General features: G+C 48.2%; 1 protein-coding gene across 2 annotated transcripts in view; it reads left to right on the forward strand.

Moving 5' to 3' along the window:
• Positions 1-4,397, forward strand: part of SMAD7 (SMAD family member 7) — a 30,845-nt gene extending 26,448 nt beyond the window's left edge. For both annotated transcript variants that reach the window (XM_055232762.2, XM_055232768.2), the window contains exon 4: positions 2,329-4,397. In XM_055232762.2, coding sequence (XP_055088737.2) covers positions 2,329-2,867 — 539 coding nt within the window. In that variant the 3' untranslated portion in view covers positions 2,868-4,397. The remainder of the gene's footprint in view (positions 1-2,328) is intronic.
• Positions 4,398-17,921: the final 13,524 nt, after the last annotated feature.

Below are 17,921 nucleotides of genomic sequence, written 5' to 3' on the forward strand. Positions count from 1 at the left end.
TATGAGGCTCTGCTGAGGGTCTCCCACCCTCCCTCCCTCCCGCCTCCTTCCCAGCGGCTCCCCGAGTTTCCTTTCCAGGCCAGGTTTGTTGTCCCGAATTGGGAAAATAAGCAAAAGCTTCTTGTGTTTCAGAACACCCTCCTCCCCATCAAAAGGGTGGATGTGCTGTGCCTCCCAGAAGAGGGCTTTCTTCCCGCTTCACACTTGATGCCAATGTGTCCTTCCTTCTATGGGCGTTCAGGTCTTTGGTGTAGCCTTCAGAGCTGAGTTCCCTCAGCAAGAAAGTTCAAAGATTGCCAGCGCTCACAAGCTTATTAGCAGTTGATGGATACTTTGCAGAAACAAGTGAATGCCTGATGAGTCACCTTCTCCCTGTCCCTGTCTTGTTTTCCATATGTTCCAGTATGTATGTGCACACAGAAACACACATAACACACACTCGTACACACTGACATCATGGACACAGTCTTGCACACGCACATGCACACGCACTGGACTTCCTAGCTACGTGGGGGCGGTGACCGGCCAGTTTTCTGGTGTTGATTTTCAGTGGGGTGGGGGTTGAGGGAAAGGATTGAGACCTCAGTGTCCCCTTTGTGTGGAGCTTTTGGGGCAGGCATTTGGGAAGGCCACCTTGGGGTGTCTGTAGGGAACCGCTGCTCAGGGTGTGTGTGTGTGTGGCTGCCTCAGCAGGCCGCAGTGTGCGCATTTGTATGGCCTTACTGACGGGCACCTCCATCCAACATTGGCTGCTACTTAAAAAAAAAAAAAAAACAACTGAGTGGAGCCAATGAGTTCCCAGGTCCTAACACGCCTGTAAAAGTTGGAGCCAGTTAGTGCCCTGGGCTGCCCCAGTTACCCAGCCTGCTGGGGCAGCAAGATGCGGCCCCATCCTCTGCCATCGACCCCCTGCAGGGTGCAACCCGTCATCATTGACTCTGAACCCAGTTACTCCAGAAACACAAAGGCCACAGCAAAACACATCTCACACTCAACCCCTGCTTTGTGCCCCCCAGGTCCCCGAGAGGAGGAGCTGGGGCTGCAGGGAGCGAGGGCAAGGCCCTGACCGACGTGGGGCCCTTCCCCTCTGCTTTCCCCCCTCTGCTGTCCCCATTTTTGTTAACAAATATAAGACTTCCGGTCTCCACCCTGCTGCCACAAACCACAGCGTTCCTGCAGTCTGGCTGGGCTGGGGAGATTTATGGTCCCAAGTCTGAGGCCTGCCCGCTGGCTCCTACTTAAGGAGGAGTCAGAATGCCCGCCGCCGGGGCTCCCTTTCCCTCCGTGTGACCCCCCTTTTAAAGTCCTCCAAGTGCCTGTGGAGGAAAATTACCTTACCAGAATCACCCCGGCCTCCAGGCTGCCTGTGGGAAGAGCCCTGTGTAGGGAAGCGGGGCGGGGCCTGCAGGGGAGGGATGAGGGCGGAGCAGGGTGCCCTGCAGGCTCCAGATGCTTCTGTGGAAGGAGGGGAAAGAGGGGGCACCCCTGGGGACGGGGGTGCCGGCAGAGAAGGGGAGAAGGGGGACGCATCTATTTGAGACACATAATCTTCTGTCTGGGCTGGAGGAAGCTTTGTTAAGGTAGCCCGGGTTAATACCGGTGTGCACGTTGTGATTTGGCATTTTGACATGAATTCACCCTTTGTGTACAGGGCTGCTGCTGACACACTGAGACTTGTTTTTCTATCAGGAATATAGATGTTTTTGTCCCAAGCCACCCTCATTTTTATTTTTACCAGATAGAGAGGTCCCTCATGACCACGGCACTGATCTGAGAGCTGGGTGGCAGGCACCCAGAGACCATCGCATAGGTGGTCCCAGAGTCTAGACACCTGGGTTCTAGCTCTGGCTGTTTCATCCCCTGGTACTCCAGCAGCAGGCTTTCTGGGTCCTGGTTTTCTCATCAGGATGACAAGGGGCTGGAGGAGCTGGCCTTCAAGGTCCCATCCAGTTGAAAGATCTGTAACTCCAGGACGTTGCTGAGGCTTTTTGCGGCCCTAAAAACCAGACCACCCAAGGGTCCCTTTGCATCTGTGCTCTGCAGAGAAGAGGCTTTGTTGGCCAGGTGGGCACAGGTGGTGGTGTACTAGACTCCTGATGGGCAGGGGCCTGGAGAGAAGCAGCATCCAGCGCTTCCTATGCTTAAAGAAAGGCAGAGTCCTGGTCAAAGGGCTGTAAGAGCCTGTGCAAGTCCAGGACTATCCTCACCGCCTCCTTCTTTTTGTCTGGTCCTGAGAGATGAGCTGGTGACTGGGTGCAGGGGGTGTCTTCATTCTAGGAGTCACCAATGCCTGTCCCCACTAACCCTCTCTGCCATTGTGTTTTCTAGATTCCCAACTTCTTCTGGAGCCTGGGGATCGGTCACACTGGTGCGTGGTGGCATACTGGGAGGAGAAGACGAGAGTGGGGAGGCTCTACTGTGTCCAGGAGCCCTCTCTGGATATCTTCTATGATCTACCTCAGGGGAATGGCTTTTGCCTCGGACAGCTCAATTCGGACAACAAGAGTCAGCTGGTGCAGAAGGTGCGGAGCAAAATCGGCTGCGGCATCCAGCTGACGCGGGAGGTGGATGGCGTGTGGGTGTACAACCGCAGCAGTTACCCCATCTTCATCAAGTCCGCCACACTGGACAACCCGGACTCCAGGACGCTGTTGGTACACAAAGTGTTCCCCGGTTTCTCCATCAAGGCTTTCGACTATGAGAAGGCGTACAGCCTGCAGCGGCCCAATGACCACGAGTTTATGCAGCAGCCGTGGACGGGCTTTACCGTGCAGATCAGCTTTGTGAAGGGCTGGGGCCAGTGCTACACCCGCCAGTTCATCAGCAGCTGCCCGTGCTGGCTAGAGGTCATCTTCAACAGCCGGTAGCCGCGTGCGGAGGGGACAGAGCGTGAGCTGAGCAGGCCACACTTCAAACTACTTTGCTGCTAATATTTTCCTCCTGAGTGCTTGCTTTTCATGCAAACTCTTTGGTCGTTTTGTTTGTTCGTTTGTTTGTTGGTTGGTTTTCTTCTTCTCGTCCTCGTTTGTGTTCTGTTTTGTTTCGCTCTTTGAGAAATAGCTTATGAAATGAATTGTTGGGGTTTTTTTTGGAAGAAGGGGCGGGTATGATCGGCAGGACACGCTGATAGGAAGAGGGGAAGCAGAAATCCAAGCACCACCAAACACAGTGTATGAAGGGGGGCGGTCATCATTTCACTTGTCAGGAGTGTGTGTGAGTGTGAGTGTGCGGGTGAGTGTGCACGTGTGTGCAGGAGCAGCAGATGGGGAGATGGCGTGCTCTTTGTTTTCTGTCTCTTACAGATGTCCCCAGCAGAGAGGTTTGCAGTCCTAAGCGGTGTCTGTCCTGCCCCTTGGACATGCTCAGTGGGGCAGAGGCAGTACCTGGGCAAGCTGGTGGCAGGGGTCCCAGCAGCTGCCAGGAGCACGGCTCTGTCTCCAGCCTGGGAAAGCCCCCGCCCCTCCTCTCCCTCATCAAGGACACAGGCCTGTCCACAGGCTTCTGAGCAGCGAACCTGCTAGTGGCTGAACCAGAACCAATTGTTTTCCTCCTTGTCTTACTCCCTTCCCGCCAGCCCCTGCCATTGTACTGTCTTTGTTTTTTGGCCATCTGCTCCTGGATCTCCCTGAGATGGGCTTCCCAAGGGCTGCCGGGGCAGCCCCCTCACAGTATTGCTCACCCCGTGCCCTCTCCCCTCAGCCTCTCCCCTGCCTGCCCTGGTGACATCAGGTTTTTCCCGGACTTAGAAAACCAGCTCAGCACTCCCTGCTCCCAGCCTGTGTGTTGAGCTCTGCTATTAGGCCAGCAAGCGGGGACGTCCCTGGGAGGGACATACATGCTTAGCGGTCCCCTTCCCTCCAAGAAGGATTTGGTCCGTCATAACCCAAGGTACCATCCTAGGCTGACACCTAACTCTTCTTTCATTTCTTCTACAACTCATACACTCGTATGATACTTTGACACTGTTCTTAGCTCAATGAGCATGTTTAGACTTTAACATAAGCTATTTTTCTAACTACAAAGGTTTAAATGAACAAGAGAAGCATTCTCATTGGAAATTTAGCATTGTAGTGCTTTGAGAGAGAAAGGACTCCTGAAAAAAAAACCTGAGATTTATTAAAGAAAAAAATGTATTTTATGTTATATATAAATATATTATTACTTGTAAATATAAAGACGTTTTATAAGCATCATTATTTATGTATTGTGCAATGTGTATAAACAAGAAAAATAAAGAAAAGATGCACTTTGCTTTAATATAAATGCAAATAACAAATGCCAAATTAAAAAAGATAAACACAAGATTGGTGTTTTTTTCTATGGGTGTTATCACCTAGCTGAATGTTTTTCTAAAGGAGTTTATGTTCCATTAAATGATTTTTAAAATGTACACTTGATTTCATGTTGTCCTCCAACTCCTTTTTCTTCTGCTGCTTGGAGGGAGTGGGGAGGAGTATTCATCCAAATTCAGTTGAGTTGGCGTCTTCCCAGTCCAGTGCTTGGAGGATGGGAGACGTGGGCCACAAAAGAGAGACATCTAGAACAGCCCTGGTCTTCAAGAGTGCGGGAAAGACCTGCAGCCACCCAGACATCCCTCCTTCTTGTGTCTTGAATTTGTAATGGGAGACAACCTACAGGAGCCCTGTGGGTGATAATTCAAAGCTTATAGAATTGAGGACAGGGAATTAGATCTAGGGTGATGGGAAGGAGACCGGATTAGGGGATGGATGGGAAAGTTCGGCCCCAAGAACCTGGGTCCATCTGGTTCTTGCCAACTCCTCACTTGGTATTAAATCCTGAGCCAGCTGTACCTCTGCTAGACTGGATTCCAGGAGAAGTTTCCTGGGGCTGAGACCCTGGAAGGGTGATGAAGGTGGGGGTTGAATGTCAGTGGTGGTCAGAGGGACTAGGCCACCTCCTGGCTCCCTCCCAAATACTGTCCTGGGCCACAAAAGTCACAGAGTCCAAGTTCCACTCTGCAATATCCTCCCTTGTCTGCTGGAACTTAAGCGACAGTTCACTAGTCCCCTTCCCCAGCCTAGCTCTTATGGCACTTGCAGTCAAAATGCCTCTTCAGTGCTGTCTTTGCATCAGCCTGCCTTGGTTCACTGCTGAACGTGATCTGAGCCATGTTTTAGATTCGGGAGATCTTGCACAAGAGATGGTCTAAATTGGGTACCAAACAAACGGCTGTGCAGGTGTCTACGTAAGGGATTTTGAATCTTATATCCAGGAAGGAGGTTCTTATGAAGTGGGGGTTAAGATTTGGATATCATAAGCCTGTATAATTTCATGAGAGCTTTTTGGAAGGCCAATGTAGAAAGCCAACTTTCTGTTTTGCCAAAAAATCACCAAAAGCGCTACAGCCTACTGGCGCCACTATTTCATTAAAGGGAATGACAATACAATTGTTTAGCAAGAAATATTAATACATGTTGATTGTTGATTTATGCTCCGGGGCATTAATGCCAAGTGCTCATCCTGGCCAACTTGTTTACATGTGATGGGGAGCTTACTACCTCTCAAAGTAGCTTTTGCTTTTTTTTGTTTTTTTTGAGATGGAGTCTCGCTCTGTTGCCCAGGCTGGAGTGCAGTGATCTCGGCTCACTGCAGCCTCTGCCTCCCGGGTTCAGGCGATTTTGCTGCCTCAGCCTCCCGAGTAGCTGGGATTACAGGAACACACCACCACACCCGGCTAATTTTTTGTATTTTTAGTAGAGATGGGGTTTTGTCACGTTGGCCAGGCTGGTCTTGAACTCCTGACCTTAGGTGATCCACCTGCCTCGGCCTTTCCCAAAGTGTTGGGATTACAGACAGGCTCACCACGCCTGGTCGCTTTTTGCTTTTTATCACTAAACTGAAACTTGCTTACATTGTAGTTCTGTAACCCAGAATAAGTGCAAAATCTCATCTCTAGAAAACACCCAAGGAGGGTTCTAATCAACTCCAGGGTGGTAGCGGCGGAGGACGGGTAGGGAGGGAAGGTGTTTCACTGGGGGCTGTCAAAGTCATTTTAGTTTGCTCTAAATTGAGTCGGCATGCCCGGAAGCTCTTTAATAATCGTAGCTACCATTTACTGAATGCTTCACTAGGTGCCAGGCATAATGTTTAGGCATTTGAGGGAATTCTCATTTCATCTTCATTAGGACATGCTGCAAAAATGGAGGCTTTGAGAGGTGAAATGACCTGCTCAAGGTCACACAGTGAGATAGTAAGTGGTTAGGGAGATCAGGATCTGACTCTGGGCTGAGTGGTTCTTCCTGCTTGGTCCACGCCCTGTTGAGATGTTTATTTGGTAGGATCCTGTGTGGCTCCAGTCCCACAACTCCCTGAAATGGAGAGGAGGTGGGAGGGTGGTCCACCACATTTCCTCCTGGCCCTGCCACTTGCGCAAGGCCTCTGGATTTGGGAGGCAGAAGCTGTGGCTTCTGGAGGAAGGAGAGGCTGGAACAGGGGTGGAGGTGTGTGGATTCTGCCAGCATGGCTGATTCCGGGTGGTGGGGAAAGAGTAGTGCTTACGAGGAGTCTGGCATTTGCTGGTTTCTGACACTTCCCTCTTTTTGCCGGTAAGCCTGTCACCCACAGTCATCTCCTGAGCACCTTCAATGTGCCCAGAACTGTGCCGCGGCGGTCACGGAGGTAACATGGACCTGGCCAGTGCCTGTGAGTGATGCTGGGGGACGAGACGCCACACCTAAGATGATCAGCAACAGAGCAGGCAGAAGAAAAGGCGAGGACCCAGGAGGAGGCCTGGTCTTGGGCCACAGGTGCTTGCAGAGGAGGTGGGACTTTCAGCTCAGATGGCATTGAGATTAGCAGAGTAGGGGGAGAAGGTACCCCATTGGAAGGAAGTTTTCCTGCCTCTTGGTACTCCTTCCTTTCAGTTCACCCCTTAAATTTCAGGGTATTTTATATAACTCGATCTCAGGCTCTGCTCAGGCTACACCCTCTCCCTGGAGGACAGCATCACTCTGGTGGTTCCGTCTCCGTCAGATCTGTAGATGCCTCAGCTGTCCGAACCAGAAACCTGGATTCCCCATCCTTGCCCCGTCCCCCATAATAAAAAAAACAAATTCCCTCCATCCTGTTTCACTCAATCAATAATTATAAAATGCAAATATCTCTCTCAGAGTTCTCTTTTCTCTACCCCCACTAGCATGACTTAATTCAGGGCCTGTAAGTTTTCCCTGGGTCTCCCTTACCTCTGGTGAAAGTAGCCCTTCAGCATCCACCTCTGCCAACCTCTCCCCTGAGTCCCCAGCCCTCCACACACAGAAACCTTTTATTCCAGGCATGCAGGGGGATGCACCGTGCTGCAGGCCCGCCGTGCTCATGTGCTTCTGCAGCAAGTGCTTTGCAGCCACTTCAATTAGCTATCTCCTCCTTATCCTTGGGATATGATGCAGGCAACACTTCCTCCAGGAAGCCTCCACCCTTTAAAAAATTTCCGTCTGGCCGGGTGCGGTGGCTCGTGTCTGTAATCCCAGCACTTTGGGAGGCTGAGGCGGGCGGATCACCTGAGGTCAGGAGTTCGAGACCATCCTGGCCAACATGGTGAAACCCCTGTGTCTACTAAAAATACAAAATTAGCCTGGTGTGGTGGTCAGCGCCTGTAATACCAGCTACTTGGGAGGCTGAGGCAGGAGAATCACTTGAACCCAGGAGGCAGAGGTTGTGGTGAGCCAAGATTACGCAATTGCCCTCCAGCCTGGGCGACAAGAGTGAAACTCTGTCTCAAAAAAAAAAAAAAAAATTTGTCCTGAAGAGTGATCAATAGTGTAAGATTCTCTCTCCTGCTGAACTATAAGCTCTTGGCACCCTGGAGTCTCAACTGGAGTCTCAGTTAGGATTCACTGCCCTGACAATTCCTGGTGTGGTGCTCAGACAGGACTTGTCTCATGAACAAGGCGTATCTGTGGGCTTAGCTTGGGCTGGGAATAATAGTCATCATCTTCATCATCAAGAAGCAACGCTGAGTATGTCCTGACTCCGTGCTAGGCAGTGTTCTAAGCACTTTACACTGGGATTGTCCCATATGATCCTGACAGCCACTCTGTGAGTGGATACCATGATCATCACTCCCATTCTACAGATAAATAGGTTCAAAGAATTGCCCACAGTCTCCCAGCTGTTAAGTGATAGCATCAGATTTCATCACTTCTGTGTTATCTAATCTCTCAGAGCAGGCCTGGCTCAAGGAGTTGGGTATATGTTTTTTCTAAAACAAGTTCTGGTTTGGAAGGACCAAGCTGATCTGACTGTTGAGCAACAGAAACAACACCTGCCATTTGTACGTGTCAGTGCACACCAAGGGTATGCTGCCTGTGCCCCCACGCCACAGAGGATGTGGGCAGGCCTTCCCTGATTCAGGAAGGCCCTGACCCTCCAATGGGTGAGTGATTTGCCTAGGACCACCTATGCACAGCCTGTGATGGAAGCTAGATTTGCACCCAAACCTACAGCAAGAGACGACTTCTCGCTGGGTCTATTAAGCTCCCAGCACTCAGCAGCCTGCAAAGGACCTGTTTGTCAGCTCAGCCGGTGTGCCCTCAATGAGCAACTCCTGATTATCCCTGAGGGTGTGCTGGGGGCAGGCAAGGTGGGGGCCTGATGTGAAATAGGATGTGGTTCACAGTCACCGGTTTGGGGGTCAGACAGATCTGGGTTTGAGCACTCACTTGGGCAAGTCACAACCTCTCTGAACCTCAATTTCCAAAGCATAAAGTGTGTATTATACTTTCATGAGGCTAAAATGGGGACTGGGGAGAAAATTCATGTGAAGAGCTGACCATATGCTAATTAGGTTGAACCAGGTGGGATTGCTAATATCTGATCATGTTGACCCACAATAATGGCAATTTCAGATACTTTATTAGATACTCAATCCAAGGCAGCTGGCCGTAATCAGGGGTTCCCCACCCTTCTTTTCATCCCGCAGCTGCAGTCAGAGGCTGGTGGTGCCCTCTGGGTGGTGGATTTTGCAGCGAGTGAGAGAAGACAGTCGGAAAGCCAGTCCACGGATAGTAGGGGGTGGCCAATATTGAGGCGATTACTTCCTGCTCAGAATGTCATCCAACTGCTGAGCCCAGGCCAGGGCAGGAAGCAAAGACCGCCAGCAGCCAGGGCTGCAGCGTTGGGGTGTCCTGGCCTCAGGAGGAGGGGTGCGTGGGCCCAGGCTGCCACCCTCGGAGCCAGGAGCAGCCTGCACAGTCCCCAGTTTCCTGGCGGCTCTCAAGCAGGAGGCCCGAGCTGCTAGCTCAGCAGTTTTCCCCCAGCCAGAAGAACCCCGCTCTCTTTCTGAAAGTAATGATTTTCTAAAAATGGATTCCCTCCCCTCCCCCAGCTGCAATTAATCTACCCAACACAAAGTGGCCGCTGGAGGAGGACTCTGGTGAGTTGGGACTAGTGCAAGTGCTTTGATTAATTCAGGGACAATTTCCTGGCTGGGCTGGAGGTGAGAGGCTGGGCAGGGACACGCTGCCTGGGTCGGGGGTGGCCCACTGCAGGGTTCATTTAAACCGCTGTGAGAGCCACGGACACCTGGGAGAGCTGGGAGCCTCTTCCTAGGGAGCCTGTGCCCACCTTCCTGGGGATTTGAGAGGCAGAGTCTGCCATGGACATGTGCCCAGGTGCCAGGGGAAGCTCTTGCTAAGCCTGGAGCTGCCTGGAGCTGCCATTTTAGTGGAATCTTAAGGGGAGTAGGAATACAATTGTTTCTACCATAAGCCCTTATATCTTACGTAGTAGAATGCAAACTTGACCTTAATTGTTGAGAAAAAACAAGACACTTCAAGGACACGTGGTTGCCCTTGATGTTGCTTTAAGTGGTAGCCCCAGGCCCTGGCAGTTTCTCTTCTGCTGTGGGCATTTTGGTGGAAAAGTGTAAGATCAGTGGGACACAGAAGCCCTGGGGACAGAAATAGAGTGTGTATATTAGGACTGCTTTGAACCTTAAAGAAAGCAGAGATGTGTCATAGACAACTATATTGAATCCATTCTCTGCAGTGTAGACAGCCCTTTCATACACGTTCCTCTAATGATTCTGGATGGGAGCTCTGACTACCCCCATTTTAGAAGAAACTGAGGCTAAAAGAGATGAGCAACTTACACGAGTCACCCAGCCAAGAGATGGCCAAGCAGTTTTCCTTAAGCCTAACCCAGGGCTCTTTTATCCAAAGCCTGGTGCTCATCACTCTGTCCCATGCCCATTTCAAACTCCAGGTCTTGCACTCAGCCTGCCCAGATCCCAGCAGTAATGAGTGACTTGGGGTCAAGACATTTCATTCCTAGGGAATACTTACGCACTTCCCTCATTTCCCAGCCTCCCTTGCAGTTTGTTTGGGACCATGTGACCAGTTCTGGCCAATGGGCTGTGAGAAGTACCATGTGTCACTTCCAAGCTAAAGCATTGAAAAATTGGTGCAGGGTGACCCAGCTCTCTCTCTTTCTCTCTCTCTCTCTCTGCCACAGGGACCTGGAAGATATGTTTTAGGATGAGGGAGACAGAAGATGGAAAAGCACTCGGATCCTGAATGGCTGCTCCGGAGAGCCCCTGGGCCCGCTGCAGACTTTGTTTGAATGTGGAACTTTTCCTTTGTGGCTGAGATTTGGAGGTTTCCCTATCCAGATGATTATGTGACCTGTGCCCCACACTCAGTCCCTTGCAGAATCTGGCTTGCTTCTTTCTTTTATGGAGCTGGGTCTTGTATCTCCAGCATCTGGCAGCTCCTCATGCTTACTTGAATCCTTTCATGATACAAAGCCCAGCACCGGGCTCATAGTAGGTGATGAGTAAATACCTGCTGTAATTGGCATGAAGTGCCTCTCCAGTGGTGCCCCATGAGGGACTGCCACCAGGTGTCCTCCAAGGGCACAGTCTCCCACCTGGTCCAGGGCTCCTCTCTGATGAAACCCTGCCCTTGCCTGCTCCTCAGCTACATAGTCTTTGAAACGGCTCTTCACCTTCTCCTCAACCTCATCTCTGCAGGATACAGCTCCAGCCAGGCCAGGGGCCACTTTAACCTGGCCAAAGCCAGTACCATCTGGGCAAGGAGAGAGAGGCTCAGAGCAGAGCTCCAGCTCCAGTGAACACATTGATTAGAGTCATCAGACCACGTTCCCAGCTCCTCTCACCTATCCTGCTTGATTTTTCTTCATATTGGTGGTTGACATTATACTTACTGTATTATATACACGTTTGCCTTTTTTTTTTTTTTTTGAGACTGAGTTTTTGCTCTTGTTGCCCAGGCTGGAGTGCAATGGCACGATTTCAGCTTACCGCAACCTCCACCTCCCAGGTTCAAGTGATTCTCCTGTCTCAGCCTCCTGAGTAGCTGGGACTACAGGCACACACCACCATGCCTAGCTAATTTTGTATTTTTAGTAGAGATGGGGTTTCACCAGGTTGGCCAGGCTGGTCTCGATCTCTTGACCTCATGATCTGCCTGCCTTGGCCTCCCAAAGTGCTGGGATTACAGGCATGAGCCACCGTGCCTGGCCTATGTTTGACATTTTATTATGTATCTGTTTGTTGGCTTGACTATTATCAGAGGCCCCTAGCAGAGTGTGAGCTCTGTGACAGCAGAGACTTTGCTCTGGTCACTGCCATAACCCCAGAATCTAGAATAATGCCCAGCACACAGAAGGGATAGAAGGCACTCAGCCGATATTGGATGGATCAATGTTGAATGACTAACTCTTCAACTAAAATATATGAATTTAAGTTCCAGGCGAATTCCTTTTTTTATCTTTTTTCTTTTTTTTTTTTTAGAGACAGGGTCTCTTGCTCGGGCTGTAGTGCAGTGGCATGATCATAGCCTTGAACTCCTGGGCTCAAATGATCCTCCTGCCCTCAGCCTCCCAAATAGCTGGAACTACAGGTGAGCACCACCCTGGCTAATTTTTTAATTTTTTTGTTGAGACGGAGACTCGCTATGTTGCCCAGGCTGGTTTCCAACTGCTGGTCTCTAGTGATCCTCCTGCCTTGCTGGGATTATAGGAATGAGCCACTGTGCCCAGCCAAATTCCCTTTTCCCCAAGAAAACTGGGTATGGGGCCAGGTGCAGTGGCTCACGCCTGTAATCCTAGCACTTTGTGAGGCCGAGGCGGGCGGATTGCCTGAGCTCAGGAGTTCAAAACCAGCCTAGGCAACACGGTGAAACCCCGCCTCTATAAAAAATTAGCTGGTGTGCACCTGTAGTCCCAAATACTCGGGAAGCTGAGGCAAGAGAATTGCTTGAACCCGGGAGGCGGAGGCTGCAGTGAGCAAGACTGCACCACTGCACTCTAGCTTAGGTGACAGAGCGAGACTCTGTCTCCAAAAAAAGAAAAGTGGGTATGTACTTACTCTATAACACTAGTGAAAATAAAAAGCACATTATTATATTCTTTTCTCCCAAAAGGTGAATGCAAAACTTTACCTCTTGGGGTGGTGGTAATAGCGACAACTACGCCCACAATAATAATAACAAAAACCTGCGTTTACTTAGGGCTAAGTATGTGCCAGGCACTCTCTGCAAGGTACGTTTTTGTTTGTTTTTGGTTTTTGTTTTTTTTTGAGACGGAGTTTCACTCTTGTCGCCCAGGCTGGAGTACAGTGGCATGATGGCATGATCTCTGCTCACTGCAACCTCCGCCTCCCAGACTCAAGCAATTCTCGTGCCTCAGCCTCCCGAGTAGCTGGGATTACAGGCGTGAGCCACCGCACCCGGCCTACGTTGTGTTTTCTTTAAGGTAAGTGCTCTCATTAGCTCATTTTACAGGTGAAGACTTGCAGGCCCAGAGAGACTCACAGCAAAAGCATGGGAGAACCGAAGCCGAGGTCTGCCTAACTCCACAGCCCTTGCTCTGAGCCCTGGGTCCCCAGGGGAGGCTAGAGACACCAGCAGCCTTGAAAGAGTAGTTTTCCCAGCTTCTGTTCCTTAAGGTCGAGACAGAAACACGCTAAGGCCTGATCCCACTGAGGCAGCTCGAGACTCAGGGTCTCTCTGCAGGAAGGGCTTGCTCCTTGGCCAAGCTGTCTTGTCTCAACCGGGGCTGTAATATTCACTGTGTATGGGCGTCGTGTCATCAGCACCAAATCTTCTAATGACACACTGCAGCCAGGGAAATTACAGTGCCCAGGAGACTTGTCCCAGAGGCCCTGCCCGAGGTAATTCCAGAGCAGGAGCGCATGCTGGGAAATAAGAAAGACAGAGTCTGGCTGCCAGCCTTAGGTAATGGAATGGTGAGTGATGGTAATGGGGGGTGGAGGGTGGAGGGTGGAAGATTTTATTTTACTTATACAGATCTTTTTCTTGAATTTTAAAAATATTGAAAAATGTTATCAAAAGTAAAAATTAGCCCTAACCTCATCATTTAAGTTATGCCCTCCAACTTCACTCCCCAGAGGTAAACATGCTGGAGACTCGGATATGTCCCCTTTCTGAATTGGCTTCTGCCTCTACCTATGCACATATACAATTCTCACCAATGGAGTCACATTCTACATACTGGCCTGCGCCCTGCTTATGTCACTTAATGATACATCACAGACATTTTTGGAGATTATTCATTTTCATGGTTGTCTAGTAGTGGAGCAGAATTTAAAAGATGCTAGTGTTCATTTAAAGATATGCCACTTAGTACTGAATGGGAGTGAGGGCGTGGTGCAACAGGAACTCTTGTGTGATGATGCTGGGGGTATAAACTGGTTAACTTTTTGGCAGTATCTACCAAAGCTAAAGAGAATCATACCTGCATCAGAAATGCACACATATATTCACTAAAAGACATGTACAAGAATATTCACAGCAGGCTGGGTACGGTGGCTCACACCTGTAATCCCAGCACTTACGGAGGCCGAGGCAGGCAGATCACTTGAGTTCAGGAGTTTGAGACGAGCCTGGCCAACATGGTGAAACCCCACCTCTACTAAAGAAAATGCAAACATTAGTCTGGCGTGTTGGCACACGCCTGTAATCCCAGCTATTTGGGAGACTGAGGCAGGAGAATCGCTTGAACCTGGGAGGTGAAAGTTGCAGTGAGATGAGATGGCACCACTGCACTCCAGCCTGGGTGACACAGCGAGACTGTGTCTCAAAATAAAAAAAAAAAAAGAATATTAATAGGAGCACTATTCATAATAGCTCCAAACTGAAACAACTCAAATATCTGTCAAAAGTAGGTGGTTATTTACACAGTGCACATCATGCAACAATGGGCATGAAAGAACTCCAACTCTACACGGCAGCAGGATGATCTGCACAGTTATAACGTTGGGCCAAAGAAGGCACACACAGAAAAGTCTACACTGTATGATTCCCTTTATATAAAGTTCAAAATCAGGCGAAACCAATTCGTGGTGTTAGATGTCAGGAAGTGGGCATGAGAAGAACTTCTAGGGGCTGATGATGTCCTGTTTCTTGATCTTAGGGCTGGTTACATGGGATGTACAGTTTGTGAAAATTGTGCACTTTTCTATATGTGTTATACATCAGTTAAAGTCTATATTTTTAAAGGAGGGTCAATGGCAGGCCATCCCTTCCAAAAATTCAGTCTTGTTTTCCCTAAGTTTGTCCCCTTCTTTTTATTCCAGCACCTAATGAGCTGCATATAGGACAGTGCCTTATGTATGATGTGACCCAGGGAGGCAATGGGAGTTGCATTTTTTGGTTTTGAAATCCCTGGGACCAGGTGGTCAGCCTCAGGTGATGACTGAGGCTGTGCTGTCCCCATGTATTTGCTCTCAGGTAGTCAGTGAACAATGGGGTAGAGAGAATGTCAGCGAGAGGGGGTGGGAGGAGGAGGAGAAAGAGGAGGAGAAAAAGGAGGAGGAAGAGGAGGAAGAAGAGGAGGAAGAGGAGAAAGAGGGAAAGGTCGCTGTTCTCAGGACTGCTGAGGGGACTGTCTTGCACATGGGCACTTGCATGAGTGGTGGAATTTCTGGGGTCCTAGCTACTATTACAGCAATGACAATAACAACAACTACTACTATTATTAATAGCATCCAACTTTTCTTGAGTGCTTACCTATTGCCAGACACAGTGCTGAGTGCTTTATATGCATCACTCATGTGGATCCTTTTAACACTGTGTAGTTTGTATCAGTACCCATTTGCGTGTTGAAGGCTCACGTGCATACAGTAAGCCCCTGACCACCACACCACACAAGCCCTTGCTTGTTCTGATTATTTAGTTGTTTATCTGGAGACCTATTATGTGCCTGATGCTGTTGAGGATTGAGGTATAAAAATGGATGTGTGCCAAGCATGGTGGCTCACACCTGTAATCCCACCACTTTGGGAGGCTGAGGCGGGTGGATCACCTGAGGTCGGGAGTTCGAGACCAGCCTGGTCAACATGGTGAAACCCCATCTCTACTAAAAATACAAAAAAATTTAGCTGGGCATGGTGGTGTTTGCCTGTAGCTCCTCAGGAGGCTGAGGCAAGAGAATCACTTGAACCCAGGAGGCGGAGGTTGCAGTAAGCCAAGATCACACCACTGCACTCCAGCCTGGGCAACAGAGTGGGACTTTGTCCCAAAAAAAAAAAAAAGTATGTGATACAGTCTCTATAGTGTCTGAGCAGGTTAATAATTGGGTGCTTATCCAAACCAATTGTCAGTGCTTTATTTCTTACTTTGGGAGTGCTCAAAATAGGTGATTCATTTCTTTTGCTATTTACTTTTATCTCCTTAGCAAGATATGTTCCCTCTTTAAATATTAGAGACTAAATTAACAAATACAAAGGAGGGCCAGACTCAGTGGCTCACGCTTGTAATCCCAGCACTTTGGGAGGCTGAGGCGGGTGGATCACTTGAGGTCGGGAGTTTGAGACCAGCCTGACCAACATGGAGAAACCCCATCTCTACTAAAAAATACAAAATTAGCCGGGCATGGTGGTACATGCCTGTAATCCCAGCCACTCGAGAGGCTGAGGCAGGAGAATCACTTGAACCCAGGAGGCAGAAGTTGTGGTGAGCCGAGATAGCGCCATTGCATTCCAGCCTGGGCAACAAGAGCAAAACTCTGTCTCAAAAAACAAAACAAAACAAAAACCACCAAGTACAAAGGGAGAAGAATTTTGTGAAAATCACCTCTTGTGATTTTTACAGAGAACTTCTTGACATCTGAACATAACTCATTTCAGACTTTAAAAAAATACATTTTTATGTGCTCACTATATAATCGGTGCTCACAGAAAATTTGCTGAATGAATGCTTAAATTGTTACAAAATGACACTATTGTATGATTTTGTAAACTGCTCATTCCAAAACACAAACACACGTAATGCTGTAATGAGAACGTATTTCCAGGTTCATGAACACACGGCTACTTCTGATGCTTTCATTCATCATTAGTAGGGATAATTTTTTTTTTCCATGTGTTTGGGAGACATTTCTGTTTCTTTTGTGGATTTCTTGTTTATGTCCTCTGCCTATTTTTTTCTCTGGGTTTGTTACTCTTTGTGGTCATTTGTCTTAAAATTTTTTTTCAAAGTAATTCATACACAAAATGTTAAAAGTCAAGAACTATTGAAAGGCTTATAATGAAAAATTGCAGTCCACTGTTCTTTCTCTCCCACCCTAGGTTTATTCCCCAGAAGTAACCCTTTCAACTTTTCAAGGTGTTTCTTTCAGTATTTATCACTATAACTTTTTAGGGATATATAAAAGATTTTATTCATTAAAAATGTAAAAATAGTATATATTCATCAAATATTCAAAAGACACAAGAATGCATTAAATAAAATGTTAAAGCCCTTCTTAATTTCTCCAATGCTACTTTTCAGGAGTAAATTTCATTAGAATGGATTACAATAGTCCCTCCTTATCTACGGTTTTGTTTTGTGCTGTTTCAGTTACCTGTGATCTATATCTATATATATATGTGTGTGTGTGTGTGTGTATATTTTTTATATATATTTATATATTATATATTATATATATTTATATATTATATATTTATATATTATATATATTATATATATTTATATATTATATATTTATATATTATATATATTATATATTTATATATTATATATATATTATATATATTCATATATATAATATATAATATATATTATATATATATTTTTTCGAGACAGCATCTTGCTCTGTCACCCAGGTTGGAGTGCAGTGGTGTGATCTTGGCTCACTGCAGCCTCGACCTCCTGGGCTCAATGGATCTTCCCACCTTAGCCTCCTGAGTAGCTAGAACTACAGGTGTGTGCCACCACACCCAACTAATTGTTGTATCTTTTGTAGAGATGTTTTTGTTTTTGTTTTCTTTTGAGACAGAGTCTTGTTCTGTCTTCCAGGCTGGAGTGCAGTGGCGCAATCTTGACTCACTGCAACCTCTGCCTCCTAGGCTGAAATGATTCTCCCACCTCAGCCTCCCAAGTAGCTAGGACTATAGGCATGCACCACCATTTCCTGCTAATTTTTTTGTATTTTTAGTAGGGATGGGATTTCACCTTGTTGAACTCCTGACTTCAAGTGATCCACCCACCTTGGCCTCCAAAAGTGCTGGGATTACAGGTGTGAGCCACTGCGCCCAGCCTAGAGATGGAGTTTTGCCATGTTGCCCAGGCTGGTCGCAAACTCCTGGGCTCAAGCCATCTGCCCACCTTGACCTCCCAAAGTGCTGGGATTACAGGCGTGAGCCGGTGTGCCCAGCCATGGTCTGAAAATATTAAGTGGGAAATTCCAGAAAGAAGCAATTTATAAGTTTTAAATTGTGTACCATTCTGAGTAGCGGATAAAATCTCGTGTTGTCCCGCTCTGTCTTATCCGGGAGGTGAATCATCCCTTTGTCCAGCGTGTCCATGCTGTAGGCACTTCCCACCCATTGGTCACTTAGTAGTGTCTCTTCGCAGAGCAACTGTCATAGTATTGCAGAGCTTGTGTTCAAGTAACCCTTATTTTGCTTAATGACAGCCTCG

This window comes from Symphalangus syndactylus, chromosome 1, assembly GCF_028878055.3.
Source record: "Symphalangus syndactylus isolate Jambi chromosome 1, NHGRI_mSymSyn1-v2.1_pri, whole genome shotgun sequence".
Classification (NCBI taxonomy): domain Eukaryota; kingdom Metazoa; phylum Chordata; class Mammalia; order Primates; family Hylobatidae; genus Symphalangus; species Symphalangus syndactylus.